General features: G+C 46.8%; 1 protein-coding gene across 2 annotated transcripts in view; it reads right to left on the minus strand.

Annotated features, from left to right (window-relative positions):
* ITGB1 (integrin subunit beta 1) overlaps positions 1-18040 on the minus strand; it is a 34838-nt gene extending 16798 nt beyond the window's left edge. Inside the window, exons 1-5 of one of the 2 annotated variants that reach the window (XM_018563252.1) lie at positions 17849-18040; positions 2624-2690; positions 1786-1871; positions 819-1035; positions 563-733 (exon numbers count right to left, since the gene is read on the minus strand). In XM_018563252.1, the coding sequence (XP_018418754.1) occupies positions 563-733; positions 819-1035; positions 1786-1871; positions 2624-2690 (541 nt within the window). In that variant the 5' untranslated portion in view covers positions 17849-18040. Of the gene's footprint in view, positions 1-562; positions 734-818; positions 1036-1785; positions 1872-2623; positions 2711-5739; positions 5752-17848 lie in introns of those variants that run through there. The other variant, XM_018563253.1, reaches the window with a different exon arrangement.
* Positions 18041-22675: the final 4635 nt, after the last annotated feature.

The following is a 22675-nucleotide window of genomic DNA, read 5'->3' on the forward strand; positions in this document are numbered from 1 at the left end:
GAACAAGGTTTTCAGTTTATTTTACATTTTCATAAATGTGTTTAATTGTGGGGTTTCTTGATTCCTACTTATGTCGTATCAATCTGCGTTTAATGATTGCATTTACACATATGTAAATCCAAGGGTACCTATTCTTATATTCTTAAAAGTTAATCACTAGTGTTCCAAGTGTACCTGTAAGCCATTTTAACGGATATCAAACATAGCACCACCAACTCTGGAGCCTGGAAACGTGAAGCATTCTATAGTGTAGTTATCGACTTCAGCTAGGATTCTACCAAATGGTCCCCCACCCTCCAGCACCTTGTTAAAAAAAAGCCACCAATTTTAGTGATGAGTAAAGTGAGGACTGGGCAGGGATATGTGTCAACACCATGGGTCTCAGGGACCACAAAGCATGACTGACACACACACACACACGTAGCTCAGTATGGCCAAATGTTTATTAAAAGAAAATTACAAAAAACAAAACAAAAATGTGTGTGTAAATTAATACAATTCAAATTCCACATCTACTTTGAGATAGAGAAGAGTTAGCTTTCATCTCCTCTATAACTCTTACCTATCCTGAAATCTGTAGTAATTTGTTCCATTTCCCTCATAAGTGCAGTGCCCAGGCTTTTCACATTCTCCAAATCATCTTTCATGGAATATGACAAGTCCATAAGATAGTACAAGTCAATCGGATAATCTTCTGCCCTTCTGAATGTTAAATTAAATGTCTGGGGCTCTCCTGTATGAAAAGGAAACATAAATTAGAGAATGCACGTGACACAGCGTATACAGAGACCTGCTATGCTCACAAAGTATGTCCGCACCTGATCTTAGTTCAAATCTTAACTGCTGGGGTCTGATCTGTGTAATTTTTGAAGCATCCATTCGCTCTCCTTTGGCCTTATTTGTTATAGGATTGTCTTTTAGCTTTTCTTTGCTTCCTCTAGGATTCTGAATAGTTTCCTCTGGACAGCCCTTACTTTTCAGAGCAGCAAGGTCATCACAACGTGCAGATGTGGGCTCACCTTCTTGCAAAAAATCCTAAAATAAGGAATAAATATTAAGATGCCTGAAAAAGTAAATATCCAATCAATGGCATAAAATGGACAGTAATGGTTTGTAACTTTTTGGGAGGTTTAACCCTTTGGCTAACTCCAACGAAAGGATTATATCAGCGGCAGCACCAACAAGGAAATAGACTCACGCCTGGTTTGTTTACATTGTACTGTTGGCTTTCTTGTAAAAGTGATTTTGGATGCTGTGAAGCCACCAGATATGGTCCACAAACTGTAATTTTCTACATTACAGCACAACAAATATATAAAACCCACAAGTTTAAAGCCAGCAGCCCAGCTTCCCCCCTCCCAACATGCACTGGGCACACTGAACAGTATATGCACTACCTCCTATGCCCCCAAAATGTACACTTTATCTACATTCCTACTAGTCATCTCTTATACACAATCCAAGATATTTACAGTATTTGTTTCACCATGATCCCCAATGTGCCCAAAATGGCTACACGTTTACCAGATATTACATTACAAATCTTTTGGCATATATAAAGCTGATGCAAAAACGGTTCACCTCCTGAAGAAATGCTGGTTTCTGTAACAAATCAACACAATCTAGAGGAGGTATTCCTTCATGGGAAATCATAAATAAAATACTTGTTCGCTACAGAAAAAAAAAATTATATTCCATGTGGAAACACATATCCTACAAGAAATATCTAGCTGCACAATTACAAATTCCCTTTGAATACCTCAAAAGTTCATCATGCCAACTTACCACTTTTGTGCACCACCCACAGTTTGGTCCGGCTTGTATACATTCTCCACATGATTTGGCATTTGCTTTTAAACACTCAGTTCCACCTAAAAAAAAAAACAACAATTATATATATGTAAGTTACTTGCACATTATCAGCTCAACCAAAAAGATTATGAACAGTCTGAAGCGCTCCCATGCCAGTTAAAGGCAAGAGCTTTCCAAACCATGAATTCTATTTTTTGAAATTAAAATCTGCAGCATCTAAATTCCTCCCTGAAATCGATAACTGCGGCATCATCTAAGTGTGCTATTCAATAAAAATGATTTAATGTAGGCACAAGAGTGACTAGGGTTTTCTGGTAAAAGAAACATTTACCTGACATCAGAGCATTCCAAGGAAGGCAAGGCGAAGAGCCAAAATGTAGCTCCTCATATCATCTCTGAATTGGTGCTGACACTGTCCTTCCTTCTGGAGGGGGGCTACTTTTGTTCCCCATGGTCCCTGTGTGTGTTGTAAAGTGGTCACCGCTCCAAGCTCACTCCCGGGACAGACTACAATCTCACGTTTCGTTTACCAATTTTTATTGAGATTGTAGTCCATCACAGGAGCGATCTTAGAGCGGTGACCACTTCATAACACTCACAGGGACCATTGGGAACAAAAGTAGCCCCCCCTCCAGAAGGAAGGACAGTGTCAGCACCAATTCAGAGATGATTTGAGAATCTACAGCCGAGTGATACACAAATAAGATACATTTCTGTTAATAGTTAAGGTACTTGATTGTATTTTTAAGATTTAACTATGGAGTTTAGCGTCACTTTAAGAAAAGGCTACAAAAAATAAAGTCAGACTTACTTTGCTGAGCACTGCAGTATAAAAATGAACAAAGACACAAGGCCACGAAGATTAGTGTATGTGCCATCTGTAAAGAAACAAAATGCTCTCATTAGTTGTGTAGGGAGAATTGATGAACCCTGTTGAATCATATCTTCACATTCCAGTTTGATCTTATGCTTAATGAAACCTAATGAAATGCATCTCATAAAGAAGATTGTTTAGTAAATATGGTATAAGATAAGGCACACTATCAGAAGTAAATGATCTGACAAGTTAAAGATATTCCACGATACAATCACATTCTATATGTATATTATTTTATACACATATTGAATACAGTTAGAGACCTTAGAACATCTAACATACACTTAAAAACATGTTTTTCACATTTTGTGAGCAGTAATATTGCAAGACATTTTCATATGGTAGGGTGTTCGCTGTCATCTTAAAACCATTGGAGAAATTGCCATTCTAGGCGTTTATCTAAACACAGACAGTTGCTATGTATACGTGAGGAACATGTCTTAAGTAATGCTGATCCAGGATTGGTTGATTTTGGAATTTTGTTAAACTGACCAATGATGTGAGCTTAATCTTTATCTTGATGTATGAACCTTTATAAGCTGTATCAACCAGAGTGGGGTTGGAATTGGCCTGACAGACTAAAGCTGGCCATAGACGTACAGCGTGTCGATCAATGAGTCCCCGCTGTTTACATACAGCAGCTGCTGCCACGTGTCAGACTACACGACCAGAGCGGGCAGCTCTTGGCTGCCCGCTCTGATCAATCGATTTTTCAACCAGTTCCTTCAATTGGCTGATCGAGCGATGCCAATCGAAAGGATGTCGACAGCGACACACACTGTGAATTTTGGCAGTTTTTTGAGAAATTCGAACAGTGTATGTGCACCCCAAGAGGCCCTTCCCACACGCGTGTGTCAAATAAACCCTTTTATCTGATTTGGAGCTGCTCACAGACCGTTGCTGCTTTGCTCCTAAAATTCTCGTAATCATAGTAGCTGGAATTACTTGAGGCCCCATTCCCACTAAGCGACTTATCGCGCATTTTTGCATCGCGATCTTGCGAGTAGTTGCCAGCCAAAGCTATTCAATGGAGCTGTCTTAGCTCCATGTCGCAGGACCCTTTTTTCGGCGGATTTTGCGCAATTTTTCTAATAGAGCCCGGCGGTGAAGGCCGCGCTACCGTCGCTGGTATGTCGCCCCAAAAGTCACGCTATCCCGGCCGTGCGGATCCGCTGCAAAAGGTATGTCGCTTAGTGTGAATGGGGACTAAGGGTCACAAGTCATCCCTTACACAACAGAGCTAGGGGTACATTTTGAAACCCCCTGATTTAATTACTAGTAAGAAAGATAGGAAGGGTTCCATGGCTCCTCAGGATCTTCTGCTAGACCCCACATTGTACACAAACACATCAAATATTTTTTTTTAAATAACAATCTCCACAAGTAATGCATTGTGGAGATGCAGCTGAAAATTAGGCAAAACATTTTTGGGGATTTTTGTTTTGTCCAACAGGACTAACATAATACATCATCATAACAATGCAGCAATTCATAGCCATGTAACCTCAGGTGACCAGTGGGAAACGTCAACTGGCTGGGAAGCAGAGACACAGCGTGTACAATCCCTGGGCTGCCAGACAGGCAAGTATATCCATGCTTCTCTTACCTGTCAGCTATTCTGTAAAAGTGACCCTCTGGTGACAGGGTCACGAAGTTTATTTCTTTTTTTTTTTTTTACCAGCTGGCCAGCTTTTGAATCTTTTCAGCAAGGCAACAGGGTCCCTTTAACACAAGTGTCTCTATAATACGTCCCCAGAGATGAGTGACACTTTACAGAACTCCGGGCAAAATTTTTATTGACCCTTAGTCCTGGTTCACTGAGTGTTTTGTCACAATAAGCAAAATGCCTGTTGCTGGAAAAAGTACAGGAGCTGTTTTTTGGCATATTACAGCTGGTTTTGGCCCCATAGGAGCAATAGGAAATGCTTGAAAACGTGCGTTTTCAACATCAATGACCTACAATCGGCTCACAAAAAATAGGATTTTGGTACTCACCGTAAAATCCTTTTCTCTCCGTTCATTGAAGGACACAGGGAACAGATCGGAGATCATGTACTGTAGGGTAATATCGCCACCTGCAGGAGAAGGACGCTAGGCACAAAAAAACTAAAGACCAATTACAGCCTAGGGGCGGCCCCTGCTGGTGGCCAAACCCCCCACCTACTGAGAAGTCTCCAGTTTAGTAACAAGCAGTAAAGGAGTACACACCCACATAGAGGGGCGAGCGTTTTGACATATGTGCATAAAAACGTGCAAAAAACCCCCTCAAAAAAACACTAACGCTGAGGTGTGAACCAGGCCTTAGGGTGGGGCTACCCCTGCACGGCAAGGAATACTGTACAACTTTAGGGCTGCAACAACTAATAGACATAATCGATTATAATCGATTATTGAAAAAGTTGTCAACTTTTTCAATAATCGATTAATCGGCTTCCGATCAGTTGGCCCTGTTCACAGCTCCACACGCTGTGCGCCGCACCTCCTCCCCACCTCACGCTCGCCGCTGCCAGACCCGCTCGCATCCACGCTCCACACGCCGCACCTCCTCCCCGCCTCACATTTCCTGCCCATCCACGATCGGCAAGGCACGCGGGGAGATGTAGTAAGGAGGAGCAGGGGTGGGGGGATGACAGCCGCTGATAGACAGGTCCGATCTCAGAAGCAAGTTGCTGGAAGACTGCTCAGGTAAGCCTGCACTTTCCCCCACATGGTGCTCTATAATGTATTGCTGGGATTTGTATTTCTCTATAGCTGATGGTACATTGTACTGTACATTATACATAGGAATACAAATACCAGCAATGCATTATACACTGTATGTATAATGTATTGCTGGGATTTGTTGTACTCCTCTATAGCTGGTGATATTCTGCATTGCGCTGTATAGAGGACTACAAGTCCCAGCAATAATACATTATACAGCGCAATGCGGAATACCACCAGCTATAGAGGAATACAACAAATCCCAGCAATAGTACATTATAAAGTGGTACAATGCTAAATACCACCAGCTATAGAGGACTACAAAACCCAGCAATAGTACATTATACAGCGCAATGCAGAATGCCGCCAGCTATTATGTACTATTGCTGGGATTTGTTGTATTCCTCTATAGCTGGCGGTGTTCTGCATTGCGCTGTATAATGTGCTTTTGCTGGGTGTTGTATTCCTCTATAGCCGGTGCCATTCTGCATTCATTGCTGTATAATTTTATACTTTCAATTTCACTATATTGCACACCACACTATCTATTTTTTCTTTTTTACTTCCACCGCTCCAAGCTTGCTCCTGTGATGGACTACAACCTCAATACAAACTAGTAGTCCTATCACTGGAGCCATTTTTTAAACTTTATTTTATAGTTTATCCGATTAATCGAACTTAATAATCGGCTAACTAATCGATTTTGAAAATAATCGTTAGCTGCAGCTCTATATAACTTATTTTGCTCCCTAAACCAAAACAAGCAAAGTTATACTCACTAGAATCTCAGAGCCGGGCGGCTATGACATTGCTCCCTCCAACCTGTCTCCTCCACTGCTGCAGTGACAGTATGTCCCTCGGTGTCCTCAAACTGGGTATAGAATGTGACAATTCAGGGACCCTAGTCTGCTGGAGGGGGAGCGAGGCTGGAAGGAGCAGTCCAAGAGCAAGCTGACTCGGAGGATCAGGCGAGTATAACTTTTATTTTCCTCCCTAGAACAAAATGAGCACTTAACTCTTGCAGTGCAGGGATAGCCCCACTGCAAAGGTTAATAAAAACGGCGTCCTGAGTTCTTTACCAAATCACTATTTTTTTGTTCAAAAATATATTTTATTGAATAGTTGAAGTCTGACATCACCGCATTTTTCTAAATATGTAATAATGCATTGCACATTTTACACGTTTGTTGCAGCAACATGACAATTGTTGATTAGCAGTTCCCCATTTTTGGTCATCTTAAAACTCGATGTGTTACAGACCCATGCCAGCCATATAAATAAGCTCTGAAAAATCCAGCGCTCGCTGAGTAAGGCGGCCTGGAACACAAGCAATGTATCCTGAGGAGAGGAAGCCGGAGCCCGGATTCCTCAACTTCAATGTTTCCATATATGGGCCGCCTTCTCCTCTATAACAAATACTCCTCCGGGCCGCCTCCTGCTTGTCAGTGTACACCGACTCTATTAGACTGAGCTATTCCTCTAATGTCACCAGATTGTGCAACAACAACACAAGAACTGTTCACAACAAAAGAAACTGGCCAGGACACGATTAGGAAGACACGGGTTAGAGCAGCCAAATCATGAAATGTATTTCCTTATGTTAAGTTACTTATCATGAACCTTACAAACCACAAAACAAACAAAACTGATGAGAAGAAATATTCTATCTCAGTTGCCGCATCTGCCTATTCTATGTGCCCCCCAACATCCATATTGTGGGGGGATGACGTCACCCTCCTGCCAAAAAGATCTCAGGGAGTGCCGAGGAGGCCAAAGCTTCTGAGAAGTCATTGCAGCGCAGGTTAGGATTTGAGCTTCTCCACATTCTACAAGATCTGGCTGGAAGGAGGACGTTGTCACCCAGCCCCCACCCCCGCACTATGGAAGTCAGGGGAGTATATTGTCCAGCTAACACTGCACGGGTACTTTTATTCAGCAGTTCAGAGGAAAGGGGAACAACTTGAATAAGTGGACCTTACAACTGAGGTGGAATTTCCGCTTTAACATTTGGTCTATTTCTAGACATTTCAATTCTGTTTGACGTTTGTAAGTTTCACTATTAATAAGAAAAGTAAAACAAACTACATTCCAGGCCTTGACCAGTGTAACCAGTGTCTTACGGACCGCTTCCTGGCTTGTTTCTTTCATTTTGAACAGTTTAACCCCTTCACGTCCCATGATGGGACAATCCTGTCATTAAGTCTGAAGGGGTTAAGCAGACTCCCGACAGCTTATAGCCGATGGGAGTCTGTTCAGTTTTGTGGAGCTGGTGGCCGGCATTTACAGTAGAAGAGATTCTGGCGGCTCAGCTGCCGCCAGATCGTGTCTACGATCCAGTAACCAGGCAACTCTGCCTTGTTTACTGGGCTCTGCTGCCCCTCCTATGGCCCCAGAACTGGCTTGCTAGGTGTTGGCAGGAGGCGATCGGTCAACATCTGTTCACCGATTTCCTCCCCATACTATGGGACCGGGAGCAACGTGTATTGCATAACTTCCAGGCTCCTGAAGCCCAGCTATAAGCTATTGAAGTGCGATCTGCACTTCAATAGCTTATTTAGAGAGTAAAGGTGACACTAGGGGTCTTTTGGACCCCCAGCATCACCTTAAAGAGGACCCGTCACTGCCAATATGCCATCACATGGGGGGCTAGGGAGCCCCCCTATGTGATAGCAACTAAAGTTAAATTTTAAAAATAATTAAATGTAAAAATAAAAAGTTAAAGTTCCCCGCTCCAGCGAGCATGCGCGTTGTCATGTAAACACGCGATGGGTCCACCTACATACGAAATTGCTGATTGCACTGCACATGATGGGTATCGCCGCATATGACAGAGTGAGAGCAATAATTCTAGGGATTATACTATGTAGCACCCAAGCCTTGAGATCTTGGATTGTACAGTCCAATTATGTCCATTATGGCAAACGCAACTTCCATAACTCCATCCTAAACATTACATAGAAGGGAAAAGCTCAAAAAGATTTTTCAGCAAGTAAAAATGTAAGCAGCAATGTTTAAATATTTTTTTAAGTTATGCTATTTATATGAATGGGAAAATATAACAAATATAAAAGCAGGCATTATCCCAATTTGGCTGCATAAGTGGGGAAAACAAAAAACTTTAAAAGGAGTTACGACCTGTGTGACGGTCGAGAGAAAAAAGAAAGCATACAATAACCGATGGCACTGCCTAATCCAGGAACAAAAATGTCCCCACCCGTACATATAATCAAATCATCCTCAGTGCAGTCCATGATCACCTAGAATTGGAGCACAAAGCTAAAGTCCTGGCACCCCACTCAAATTCTAACACTCCTCCCAGTTGGCAGATTCACTATGTATGTCTGCATTGTATTGTTGGGGCTCCGCAGCTGGTTAGAGAATGCCAAAGCCGAGAGCTGCAGCAAAGTCAAGGCCTCTATAGTGCAGTCAGGTTTGGGGGATCCAAAGCCACATAGAGGGTGATGGAAGGTTATTAAACATGTCATTATTATAGAGACAAGTCTACGAAGGCAAAGCAGAACATCTACAGCAGTAGGTAGTAGTAGCCACCCATACAGATATAGCACTATGAAAGTATTGGTTAGGAATGCAGCATGTCTCTGCACAGACACATACAGGATTTAAAGTGGAAAGGTCCCCCGACGTACAAGGAGTCGTTGTGAAATCTGTTGGGTCCAGATACCACAGGGGAGAATGGTGTATACACACTCCAGCACCAAGTCCTCTTCTGCTGGGCATAATGTAACCCATTCCTGTGTATGTAGGCCATTACAGACACCGCCTGAGGGGTGCACCATCATGTCATGGCCCACAGTACAATACTGCAGAGAACTATATTGATGTGATAATGACAACACCGCCGGAGAAGAATCCCCCCTCTCGTCACAGTCAGTAGACATCTAGGACTTAGGTATGTAGCCGGGGCTATATCACAACAGTCCTTACTCATGCGAGAAGGTGCTACAATCCTCTAATTGCATTAGCCACCCTACAACTACAGAAGCCTCACACAGTCTCTAGAACAATCCATCCACTGGAAAAGGAGGTGACGAGGAGCAGAGAGGCCGCTGCTTCCATATGGTTGAACCTTCTTACACAAGCAGGAGATGCTGTGTGCTGTGCATACTTGCACATTAGGGAGAAACCCCCCGAATATTTACAAAGGGGGTTACTTCCACTTTAACGTGGAACTGAAGGGCCAGTCAGTCCAATCCAGGAGCCAGCAAGGTGTGTTTTTTTTTTTTTTTTTATAGGAGCTAGATCTAGGGATGCACCGATGCTAGTATTGGTATCGGTGCCCATGCCGAGTATTTGGGCAAGTACTCGCTCAAATGCTCCGATGCCTAGCCCAATAGTTCGTGTCAGGAAGCCGGGTAGTGTGCAATGACTCGATGCCCGGCCTCCTGATTGGTCGGGAAGCTGGCCAATCAGCAAGCCGGGTGCAGTGTAATTACACGGCGCCTGGCTTCCTTATTGGCCAGAAAGTCAGCTCCATGCTTCTCATCACCGTGACGGGAAGCATGGGGATGGCTTCCCAGCTAATCGGGAAGCCGGGTGGCGAGTCTTCACACGCCGCCTGGCTTCCTGAATGGTACTTCCGGCACTCGGTATTAGCGAGTACCGAAAAAATAATATTGGTACTCGATACCGAAATACCGGTATCAGTGCATCCCTAGCTAGCTCCATTGACAACAGCTAGAAGAAACCTCAAAAGCTGAGTGGAGATAGCCCCCTGCAAGTGTTAAGTTGTCACCAGCCACTTAGTGTGTACTCTTTGGCTCTCTTTGGGTATACCGACAGTGGCTGGAAGCTGCCGTCAGAATACAAAAGAAACAGCGGGGATTCCTCGATCAACGCGCTCCTAGCGATAATCGAAGATTCGGTTCTATTTTGTTTTAGTTCAGCCCGCAGATGTATAACATTGTATGGTCGGCTTTAAAGTGTATCTATAGACAATTAGTATATAGAGGGAAAGGACTAGAACTCTGGTCAGTTTTTACCGATTTCCAATGCTCCATGAGAGAGCACCGATGAGTTCCCCTTACTCACAGTCCTGGGGACAACCTTTCGCCGGACACGAATTTAGGGAAAAGCTCAGGTCAGTGACGGCTAGAACCTCCAGCAGATTTTGATTTCTGTATATTTCCCGGTGTGGTTAAACATTGTCATGAGAAGCTAAAGTCAGGAAATCTCTAAAACAGTCCTGGAAGGAACTGAAACCTCATAGGGGTTCTAACCTTAACGCTTCACTAAGGCCAGCCAGAGCATCGCTCCCATCAACCAACGCTGGGCAGAGCAGCGCTCCCATCAACCAACGCTGGGCAGAGCAGCGCTCCCATCAACCAACGCTGGGCAGAGCATCGCTCCCACCAACCAACTAGAGCTGCAGCTAACGATTATTTTCAAAATCGATTAGTTAGCCGATTAGGTTCGATTAATCGGTTAAATCGGATAAACAATAAAATAAAAGTTTAAAAAAAGGCTCCAGTGATGGGACTACCAGTTTGTATTGAGGTTGTAATCCATCACAGGAGCAAGCTTGGAGCGGTGGAAGTAAAAAAGAAAAAAAGATAGTGTGGTGTGCAATATAGTGAAATGGAAAGTGTAAAATTTATACAGCAATGAATGCAGAATGGCACCGGCTATAGAGGACTACAAAACCCAGCAATAGTAAATTATACAGCACAATACCACTGTATAATGTATTATTGCTGGGATTTATTGTACTCTTCTATAGCTGGTGGTATTCAGCATTGCACCACTGTATAATGTATTATTGCTGGGATTTGTTGTACTCTTCTATAGGTGGTGGTATTCCGCCAGCTATTCCACAATGCAGAATATCACCAGCTATAGAAGAGTACAACAAATCCCAGCAATAATACATTATACAGTGGTGCAATGCTGAATACCACCAGCTATAGAGGACTACAAAACCCAGCAATAGAACATTATACAGCGCAATGCAGAATGCCGCCAGCTATTATGTACCATTGCTGGGATTTGTTGTGCTCCTCTATAGCTGGTGGTATTCTGCATTGTGCTGTATAATGTACTATTGCTGGGGTTTTGTACCACCAGAGTACAACAAATCCCAGCAATACATTACATACAATGTATAATGTATTGCTGGGATTTGTATTCCTATGTATAATATACAGCTCAATGTACCATCAGCTATAGAGAAATACAAATCCCAGCAATACATTATAGAGCACCACGTGTGGAAAAGTGCAGTCTTCCAGCAACTTGCTTCTGAGATCGGACCTGTCTATTGGCGGCTGTCATCACCCCACACCTGCTCCTCCTTACTACATCTCCCCGCGTCCCTGTGCCGATCGTGGATGTGGGTGGGCGGTGAGTGTGAGTCGGGGAGGCGTGTGGAGCATGGATGCGGGAGGGCGGGTCTGGCAGCGGCGAGCATGAGGTGGGGAGGAGGTGCGGCGCACAGCGTGTGGAGCTGTGAACAGGGCCAACTGATCGGAAGCTGATGAATCGATTATTGAAAAAAGTTGACAACTTTTTCAATCATCGATTATGCCGATTAGTTGTTGCAGCCCTACAACCAACGCTGGGCAGAGCATCGCTCCCATCAACCAACGCTGGGCAGAGCAGCGCTCCCATCAACCAACGCTGGGCAGGGCAGCGCTCCCATCAACCAACGCTGGGCAGGGCAGCGCTCCCATCAACCAACGCTGGGCAGGGCAGCGCTCCCATCAACCAACGCTGGGCAGGGCAGCGCTCCCATCAACCAACGCTGGGCAGGGCAGCGCTCCCATCAACCAACGCTGGGCAGGGCAGCGCTCCCATCAACCAACGCTGGGCAGGGCAGCGCTCCCATCAACCAACGCTGGGCAGGGCAGCGCTCCCATCAACCAACGCTGGGCAGGGCAGCGCTCCCATCAACCAACGCTGGGCAGGGCAGCGCTCCCATCAACCAACGCTGGGCAGGGCAGCGCTCCCATCAACCAACGCTGGGCAGGGCAGCGCTCCCATCAACCAACGCTGGGCAGGGCAGCGCTCCCATCAACCAACGCTGGGCAGGGCAGCGCTCCCATCAACCAACGCTGGGCAGGGCAGCGCTCCCATCAACCAACGCTGGGCAGGGCAGCGCTCCCATCAACCAACGCTGGGCAGGGCAGCGCTCCCATCAACCAACGCTGGGCAGGGCAGCGCTCCCATCAACCAACGCTGGGCAGGGCAGCGCTCCCATCAACCAACGCTGGGCAGGGCAGCGCTCCCATCAACCAACGCTGGGCAGGGCAGCGCTCCCATCAACCAACGCTGGGCAGGGCAGCGCTCCCATCAACCAACGCTGGGCAGGGCAGCGCTCCCATCAACCAACGCTGGGCAGGGCAGCGCTCCCATCAACCAACGCTGGGCAGGGCAGCGCTCCCATCAACCAACGCTGGGCAGGGCAGCGCTCCCATCAACCAACGCTGGGCAGGGCAGCGCTCCCATCAACCAACGCTGGGCAGGGCAGCGCTCCCATCAACCAACGCTGGGCAGGGCAGCGCTCCCATCAACCAACGCTGGGCAGGGCAGCGCTCCCATCAACCAACGCTGGGCAGGGCAGCGCTCCCATCAACCAACGCTGGGCAGGGCAGCGCTCCCATCAACCAACGCTGGGCAGGGCAGCGCTCCCATCAACCAACGCTGGGCAGGGCAGCGCTCCCATCAACCAACGCTGGGCAGGGCAGCGCTCCCATCAACCAACGCTGGGCAGGGCAGCGCTCCCATCAACCAACGCTGGGCAGGGCAGCGCTCCCATCAACCAACGCTGGGCAGGGCAGCGCTCCCATCAACCAACGCTGGGCAGGGCAGCGCTCCCATCAACCAACGCTGGGCAGGGCAGCGCTCCCATCAACCAACGCTGGGCAGGGCAGCGCTCCCATCAACCAACGCTGGGCAGAGCAGCGCTCCCATCAACCAACGCTGGGCAGAGCATTGCTCCTAATGCTGTACGCTGATGAAATACAATGCAACAGACAGAGAAAATACTTAAGAAAAGGAATAAGGAAAGCAGCCTGTGCTCTGTAGGCAGCCTCGTATGGCCTGTCACTCCTTTTTGAAAACAAAGGAAAGCGGAAAAATACACCTTGAGGGAAGAGAAAAAACAGCTCAGACAAGTGCTGACACATCATCTCCTGAGGCCAGGGCTCAGCCAGCTCCAACCAGCAGCCATGTGTACAGGATCACAGAGCAGGAAGTCTGCAGGTTTATAGGAGGAGCCGGGGCCACAACATGGTACAAATACAGCCAGGTGATGGGATGGCGGAGCTTCAATGTGACATATATAAAGACATGGGAAGATAACCTACAATCACCATATCATGTTATCGGATTTTAACTTATTTACTATTGTCACCTTTCAAGATTCACAGCTTGTTTAAGCTAAACATCTCTTCTCCAGGAAAAGGGGAGAACCAGACAAACTTTTACATCGGACTTCAAATCAAAATCATTTCACTACTGAGATCTTTCAAGATTCACAACAAGCCCCAGCTAAAGGTCCATCATATCTACATGAGACACAGAACGAGGTGATCTTCTCATTCACAATGAAAGTGTCAACCCGGCATGTATATGCATCCAGAGCAGGGGTACCCAAAACTTCAGCCGTCCAGGTGTGATGAAACTACAAGCCCCAGGAGGCATTGCAAGACTCCGACAGCCACAAGCATGACTCCCAAAGGCAGATACATGATGAGATTTGTAGTTTCACCATAGCTGGGGGGTCGAAGTTTGACTACTCCTAATCTAGAGGATATCTAAATGCATGTAATGGTTTTCAATGGTATCATTCAGGGCTCGTTCACACCAGCAGCCCCACAGCTGAAGTATGCGTGTGTCCGTACAGTGCCGATGTGATCGTCCGAGCCGTATCACACTGTTTCTTTTCTTTTTTGTTAGAACTTTATTGATATGTCACAAGTGACATTTCATTCAGTTCTATGCACTCACCACAATGCCATGCAAGTGTACCTCATCTCACTGTGGTGCCCTAAAAAGAGAAAACAAAAAGTACCGCATGCCATACTTTAAGCGCACACCATCAGAACGCAGTGGGGTGAACTGTCACCATCCATGAAAAGGCAAACTGCCTGGAAAAACCGGCCAGAAGCCAGCACACCTGGAACGCAGATGGTGTGAACGGGCCACCAAACTAAACGTTTACCTGCGTTAAGAGGAAATAGAATTCTGAGGTGGAATGTTTCAAAACTGGAGCAGAAAAAAAACAAAAAAAATCTGAAGCAGTTGTGCACGGCAACCAATCAGCTTCTCTCTCCAGTTTGCTCAGGTAAGATTTGAAAATGAAAGAGAGAAGCTGATTGGTTGCCATGCACAGCTGCTCCAGATTGTGTCTGCCCCAGTTTTGATAAGTTCTCAGTGTGTCCAGGTTCTGGTTAGAGACTCTATATCAGGGGTGGGCAACTCCGGCCCCTCCAGCTGTGCTTTAACTACAAATCCCAACATGTCTGCAAGTCATGCCTGCAACAGTCAGTCTTGCAATGCCTCATGGGACTTGTAGTTCCATATCAGTTGGAGGGCCAGATTTGCCCGCCCCTGATCTATATGCGGCTAAATGCATGCGAACACGGCTAAACCCACTTTGAAGTACGAAGATCTAAATGCAGAAAAAGTGATCTGGGGAGCTGAAAGTGGTTTAGACCTCCGGGGTAACTTCTTCTAGGTTTACAAAATCTTAAGTGCCAGTGTGAATGAGGCCTCACGTCTGACTATAAATCATATTAAACAAATAAAGGTTTCACTAATATGATATTTCAAACTATACTAGTCCCAGCTAAAGAATCCTCTCCAGTAAAAGAGGAGGACGAGGTGAATGTTTACATCCGATTCCAAATCACATTATATAAATCCGAATTCCACTATTGTGATCTTTAAAGATTAGTTCCAGCTAAAGACTCGAGTCCAGGAAAGAGGTGTACGTTTACATTCGATTCCAAACCATATTATACAAATAAGAGTTTCACTATTCCGATATTTCAAGCTTTCCTAGTCCCAGCTAAAGACTCCTCACCTCCAGGAAAGAGGAGGGCGAGGTGTACGTTTACATCCGAGACTGACATGAAGAGATTTCTTGGCACATTCACCTTGCAGGCAGGATTAAGGGAAGCTGTGTAGAATGATATATAAAATCATACATTGTATCATGGCGGGCGGCTATTTCAGTTTACAGCCATGTGTGCTGTATTTGTAGCAGTCCAGTGTTATAAATAAACACTATAGAGAGCCCAGCAGGACGGAGAAGGGTCACCCCCCCCCCCCACTCACCACTCCCAGGATGTCCTGTGCTCCCCTCCCATCGCACATTCCTACAGGGAAACTCCCTGCAGCCTCTCAGGGGAGGAAGGACGCTGTATACATACGGATACATCAGACAAGGCTGACACTGAGGCCTATGGCAGACACACCGATGTCCGGCCACAGAGCTCATCCTTACCACAGCTCTGCCATTACTCTGCAGTGTCTGCGCTCCCTTCCCCCATCATGGACTGAGTTCATCGTTCACAAATGTCCAACATATGGAGATCCATAAACGGATGATTATCACCCATATGGAGGACGTCTCCATGTGCCGGGAAGAGACGTCACATTCCGTGTTTATCTCTAGTGAGGACTTGCAGCGAACTCTTCATTCTACAGCTGATTGCTAGATTCTGGGAATATCTCCGTCAGCAGACAATCCCATCGTCTTCTCAACTGACTCCGATTATTACTATTGTTCCCGAAGCAACAAAAACTGCAACCATGAAATGTTCTTCCAATGGACCTATAGTCTGGTGCCGGGCATCCAGAACCTCCATACACAGCAACAACCGAATGTATTGTAAGGTTCTAGAAACCCATCACTACAGGAGGTGACAGAGACAAGGACAACAACAATGGCGGATAATGCCCATCACTAAGCTGGCCGTACACTATATACACATTGGTTGTACAATCTCTATACAAACAACTTTACATTTACCAGAACCCTATAACATACAGGGGCCTTCCCAATCCATCCAACTACATGATGCTGATGGGAGACCTAAAGGAGATTGTACAGTGTGTGGTCACCTTAAAAGATCAGATCCAGACAGTCTGACTTCCACATGAACTACAATAACCAGCATGCCAAGTGCACCCATTATAGGGGGATCACCAGAATACATGTTACCCCAACAACCTGAGCAATGCTTGAAGCAGAGGACACAACACATCTGTCTCCAATGTTATATATAGATGGAGATCGTCTGGTACTAGTCATGGTGAAAATAGCTTGTTTACTTCCCGGCAACCGCGGAGTACGCACAGCCGACCCCCCCCCCCTTGAGAACGTCCAGCCACCATCCTAAAAAACTCAGGACATGACACCTAACAATGTACCCATTACTAATGCCAGCCAATCACAGGGCACTAAAGCAGAAATTCCACCCAGAGTCCCTTCGTCCCTGCCCCGCGGGCACCCACATCTCAACACCGTCCCTGCCCCGCGGACACCCACATCTCAACACCGTCCCTGCCCCGCGGACACCCACATCTCGACACTGTCCCTGCCGCACGGGCACCCACATCTCAACACTGTCCCTGCCCCGCAGGCACCCGTCCCTGTAAGGTTACCTCAATCTGACCAATAATTTCCTCTGATCAGACATTAGCTGGAGCGGCCATACAACCAACTTATCAGCCAGTCCAGCCCATCCCCCAGTAATTCCATTGCTGCCAGTTGTTCCCAATACCCAGCAAGTGTCCTACATTGTGATTGGTCCAGAAAAGGAATTGCCACACATGCCCAGACAATTGTTTCTGGTGTAATGGAAGCATCATCCTCCCAGAGTTATATAAAACCTTCTAAATTCATCCTACAAGACAGCTCAGTAGGCAGAGTGTGTGCAGTGCAATCAGATTGTGTGACCCTGGAAATACCACTAAGGCACTCCGTACTGTGCAATCAGCTGGGGTACCTGGATCAGCCTCAGTGTCCCTGGAAATACTGGCCAGTGGCCACTAAGGCATTCCACTGGGATCACTGGCTCAGTAACACTGCCCCCAAAATAATGGTCACTAAGGCACTCCGTTACCGCACAATCAGCTGGGATAACAGGCTCAGCAGCAGCTCTACTGGAACAAAATGGCCACTAAAGCACTCCATACTGTGCAGACAGCTCGGATCAGTGGCTCAGCAGCAATGCTAATCACTAAGGCACTCCGTACGGTGCAATCAGTGGCTCAGCAGCAATCCTAACCACTAACGCACTCCATACTGTGCAATCAGCAACAATGCTGGCCTCTAAGGCACTCCGTACTGTGCAGTCAGCTGGGATCAGTGGCTCAGCAGCAGTGTCCCCGGAAATACTGCTCCCCGTGTCCCTCCATAGTGTTCTGTGCGGACCTACATATCCACACACAGCAGATGTGCCCGAGGCTGTGGCGCTGTACGGTGCTCACCTCTATCGTGGCTCCGAGACGGATCCAGCCGGCCCGGGAAAGTTAGCGTTGGAGGAGGTCGGGAGTCTCCGGGGTACGTAGTCCCGTGTGCTCGGTTCTCCTGTACTGTAACGGTCTCCTCAGACGGCGCGGTGACGTAGCCAGCTCCCGCCCTGCCCCCGTCCTCCAGCCGCACCACAGGAAGCGCATTCCAGGCCGGTGACGTCAACGCGGTGGGCGGCGCGGAGTGGACACGTGGGTGAGGTGAGGATGGAGGGGAGCGGGGAGGAAGGGTGACCTCAGGCAGTGTGCTGGGAGCGGGCTCAGGGCTGGGAAATTGCTGCTGAGTAATGGCCTCCTCCAGTCATAGCAAGCAAGCAGGCAGCCATCTGGAGGGGGGGGGAGGGATGTGTGTGGGACATCAGCTGGACTGTTCCATAACAGTAATTCAGACTTTACAGAGGAACTTCTCATAATTCATTAAACTCATCCACAGTATGCCATTCACCATGTTGGCCACTTATCCCAAAAAACATGCAAGCCTAGCAATTCCTATGTTCTTTTCTCCACATAAATTCCCTGTGTCGCCATCTTTGTTTTTTGCATCATTGGAAACTGGTTCTCCCAGCCACAGATTTCGTCTCATGGAGGGGTAGAAGAAAGAGAAGCATGGCCACTCTACTGTTCAATATTTTAGTGTGCCTGCCGCCCCTTTTCTGCCAGAGCATCCCAATTTGCTGACAGCCAGGCGGGGAGATGTGTAAGGGCCCTAGACATCTCTCTGCTCAGCTCTTAGCAAGCTTCCACCAAGCTCCTGGCAACCAGTGACATCAGTTACAGTGTCCCGCCAAGCTCCTGGCAACCAGTGACATCAGTTACAGTGTCCCGCCAAGCTCCTGGCAAACATTGACATTGGTCACAGCGTCCCGCCAAGCTCCTGGCAAACATTGACATTGGTCACAGCGTCCCGCCAAGCTCCTGGCAAACATTGACATTGGTCTCAGCGTTCCGCCAAGCTCCTGGCAACCAGGGACATCAGTCACAGTGTCCTGCCAAGCTCCTGGCAACCAGGGACATCAGTCACAGCGTCCTGCCAAGCTCCTGGCAACCACTGACATCACACTGCGCCCCCTACTGCCTCAGGTGGCAAAATAGCTAGGGACACCCCGGCATTATTTATTCTGCATCTTACTTAAAAGTTCATGGGTTCAATAACACTTTAATAGGATGATTTTTATTGCCATATGTGTCTCATTGGGGAGGTTTCCTTCACTTCCTGTTCTGTAGACATGACAGGAAGCGAGAGCAAATCTCTTAAAATTAGGAAAATGCCCTTTTAGATTGTTGCCATCTGGACAAGTGTCCCCATTGGAAGGTTTCTCCCCTGTTCCAGTACTGGTGACAATTCAAGTTTAGATTTTGCCTCACTCTCAGTCCTGCAGACAATGTTTGCCGAATACAGTAATTCCCTTATCTAATAAAAATAACTTTTATCTTCAGATGTACTTGAAGCCTGTTTGTAACTAGGGATGAGTTCAGGTTTGGACCTTGCCTGAGCTCCTCAGAACCCAGAAGGAGCTCCTATCGACATGGAAATTCCTGTCCGCAGCTTGATGTAAACAAAGGGGCGGGATGCAGTGACATCATAGACCATATACAGTAAGTTGCCATATAAGGTAAATGATGTCAGCACAAGCATCCCGCCCAGGGCTGGATTTTCCACAAGGCCAACCGAGGCCCAGCCTCAGGGCAGCAGGGAGTAGAGGGACAGCAGGGGCGTGGAATTCCTATCTCCTGACGGCCGGGACATGCACCTCCGAGCTCTGGGCAGGTAGTTGTTTTCTACATTTAGCCCTGCTTTGGGCAAGCAGGTCCAAATGTACAGCGGGGAAGCCGCAGCTTGTTTTGTACAAGTGATCTCGTCGACGTTGCCGAGATTATTTTTATGCAGCCTGCATACAGGGGGGCGCATTGAGTAACCTGGCATTGGGCAGCAGAGACAGTAAATCCGGCCCTGATCCCGCCTCTTTGTTTACATGCAACTGTGGAGGAAGGAATTCAAGGGCCTGCAGCTGATTGGGTGGAAGTACCCATGGCACTTCCTTATTCGGAGGAGCCGAGTTTCGGGCGAACCTGAGCTCATGCTGATTTGTGACATGATGCTGCTCCCAGGCGAACATGACTGCCTCTAGCACAAGCCATGTAGTTTGATTCACTTATGAAGCCCTTTCCCATGCAACTAGCTACAAGGAACAATATGGCTGCATTGTAAGACCAGTTGTAAGAGGAGTTGCTTGGTAGGCAGCTCTGAATCCCATTAAGCACCTCTGAGGGCATATGAGATACATTGAGCTCCATGTAAGGGCCTATTCACACCAATTTTCTTTAATTGAAATGATATTCTGTTCACCGCAGCACGTTGCGCTGTGACCTATGCTTATCTTGTGCAGAAAACTGCAGGTCAGCACTGTATTGTGAAAGGGCCCTACTGTCCCGTTGACACAACAGGAAGTGAGAGGAAATCTGGCCAAAGTAAATCCCCTCTTGGACAGTTGTCACTGGAATGGATTCCCTCTATTAGAACATTTTTCTCTTGTTTTATTTTTTGGCACTCTCTCATCACTTTTAGTCCCATTGACAATGGTCACCAGGACAAGCAGAGAGAGTAAATCATCTGCATAGGGCAATAAGACTTTCCAACTCTGTACAAGACGAAAATAAAAAGTTTTGGCTTAGATACAATAAAAGTGACTTCACTTTTGAGGAAGTTGTCCTTTAAAGCAGAATGAAACTCTAAAAATAAAAAAGGAGGTCAGATTTTTACCAGAAGAGACATGCAAAGTATCTTCAGCCAATGACTTCTTCCTCTTTCCCCCACGATTATTTCTTTTCTGTGTACACGGCACGGGACATGGGCATTGGCTCATTTGGACCAGGTGACCAGGATGATGTTATGCCAGTGCATGTGCCCAGGAGTTACATCATCAGATGCAGAGAGGATCACCGTGGGACACGGGAGAATTGTCAGCTGAGATGTCGGCCACAGGGTACCCAGTGGGGACCTGGACCTGTCATTGCTGGAGGACAACACAGTAGGTGTGCGCCATAATCGGCAAGTATGCAGTTCATCACTTCTCGTAAAATACCTTCCTCCCCTGCTTCCGCCATCTTCACTGTGCAATGTAACACATACTTTGTCTTCTTCCTACAGGGCCGCACAGCCGGGTCCTCTACCTACTCCCCACCACGGCCCGATGTATTCCTAGTCCTTCCTATATACCAGGTCCCAGCACGTGCTTAGCCCTTCAGAAAGTCGGTATTTGGTGCCAGGGACAGTTTAGGAAAAGGGCCCTATATTTCTTTAAATGATCACCAGACCCCAAACAGTTCCGGATTCTGGAGGTACAGCCCGCTAAGACCCACGTAAGATCCCCTTGTGTGTATCTGTAATCAGTGAAGCAGGACCATTCCTCTTTAAACAGACCTTCACCCATAAGAATAGCATCCTCTCCCCTGCCTCTTCCTCTTACACAATTGAAAAATGTGTTTTTTTTTTAAACTGTAAATGCCTTTATTTTATTTTTTATGCATTAATCTGAATTCACGCCTAGGCGAGGATGAGCTACCCAGCCCCGCACTGCCTCCCGGGATGTCTATCTCACACACAACAGGATGAAGTTTGGGAGATATTGTGCATGCACAGACACTCTATGGGGCCTACTAGAAACCCATGGCATGTCTGCTCATGCATCGGATCTTGTTTCAAGATGGTGGAATGGAAACTGAGCAATGCAAGAAGAACTGCACCTTCCAGAAAGACAATGCTGGACTACCCACATTACTAGTGGAGGACTAGTAATCCCAAATTCTACTTTAACTTATGGCTGAGTACATATACTTTTAATTAATCCAATTATCATGTGTGTTGTCTTAAAGGAGATGTAAAGTCCCAGCATATCCTCTCCTGTTACAACATCAGCATTGTAATAGGAATACATACTAAAGTTGCTTCTGATAATACAATCAAATCCCTTTTATGTAGTGAGTGCTGCCTTCCGTCTGCCCATCACTTTCATCAACTTCCTGGATTCCCAGTGTGGTTTACATCTCTTTTCCTGCTGCTTGATGTGATGCAATCTCCATTTCTCAAGACCATATATCCCATCATGCATTGCTTCCAGCAAGCAAAGCTGATGTTACATTGTTCAGACATTGAGTTGTAGTTCAGAAGGCGGGCTCTGTGAGAGTTGCAACATAAGGGAGTGCGTATTCAGAGGGCTGAGTGAAATAGTGCATTGAGGAAAAAAAAATTCTATCATCTTCAATAAGTAAGTTAACAAACTTCTAGATCAATGTGGCTATTAGGAATGGGATAGAACTTATGGAAATTCAATATAGAAATGCATAATTATTTCTAGTTTTTAACCATAGATACCCATTAACCACTTGCCGTCCGCCCGTTGTAAAAAAACGGACGGACGGCACTGCAGCATTGGCGGGTTGCGGTCGACAGACGGCATTTTTTTTCTGCTCGCGTGCGCCCCCTAGCTGGCACGCACGGGCAGAAAAGACCACCGTCCCTGCCCCGCGGACACCCACATCTCAACACCGTCCCTGCCCCGCGGACACCCACATCTCGACACTGTCCCTGCCGCACGGGCACCCACATCTCAACACTGTCCCTGCCCCGCAGGCACCCGTCCCTGTAAGGTTACCTCAATCTGACCAATAATTTCCTCTGATCAGACATTAGCTGGAGCGGCCATACAACCAACTTATCAGCCAGTCCAGCCCATCCCCCAGTAATTCCATTGCTGCCAGTTGTTCCCAATACCCAGCAAGTGTCCT

Source organism: Nanorana parkeri, unplaced genomic scaffold (genome assembly GCF_000935625.1).
Source record: "Nanorana parkeri isolate BGI_ZX_2015 unplaced genomic scaffold, ASM93562v1 scaffold645, whole genome shotgun sequence".
In the NCBI taxonomy this organism is placed as follows: Eukaryota; Metazoa; Chordata; class Amphibia; order Anura; family Dicroglossidae; genus Nanorana; species Nanorana parkeri.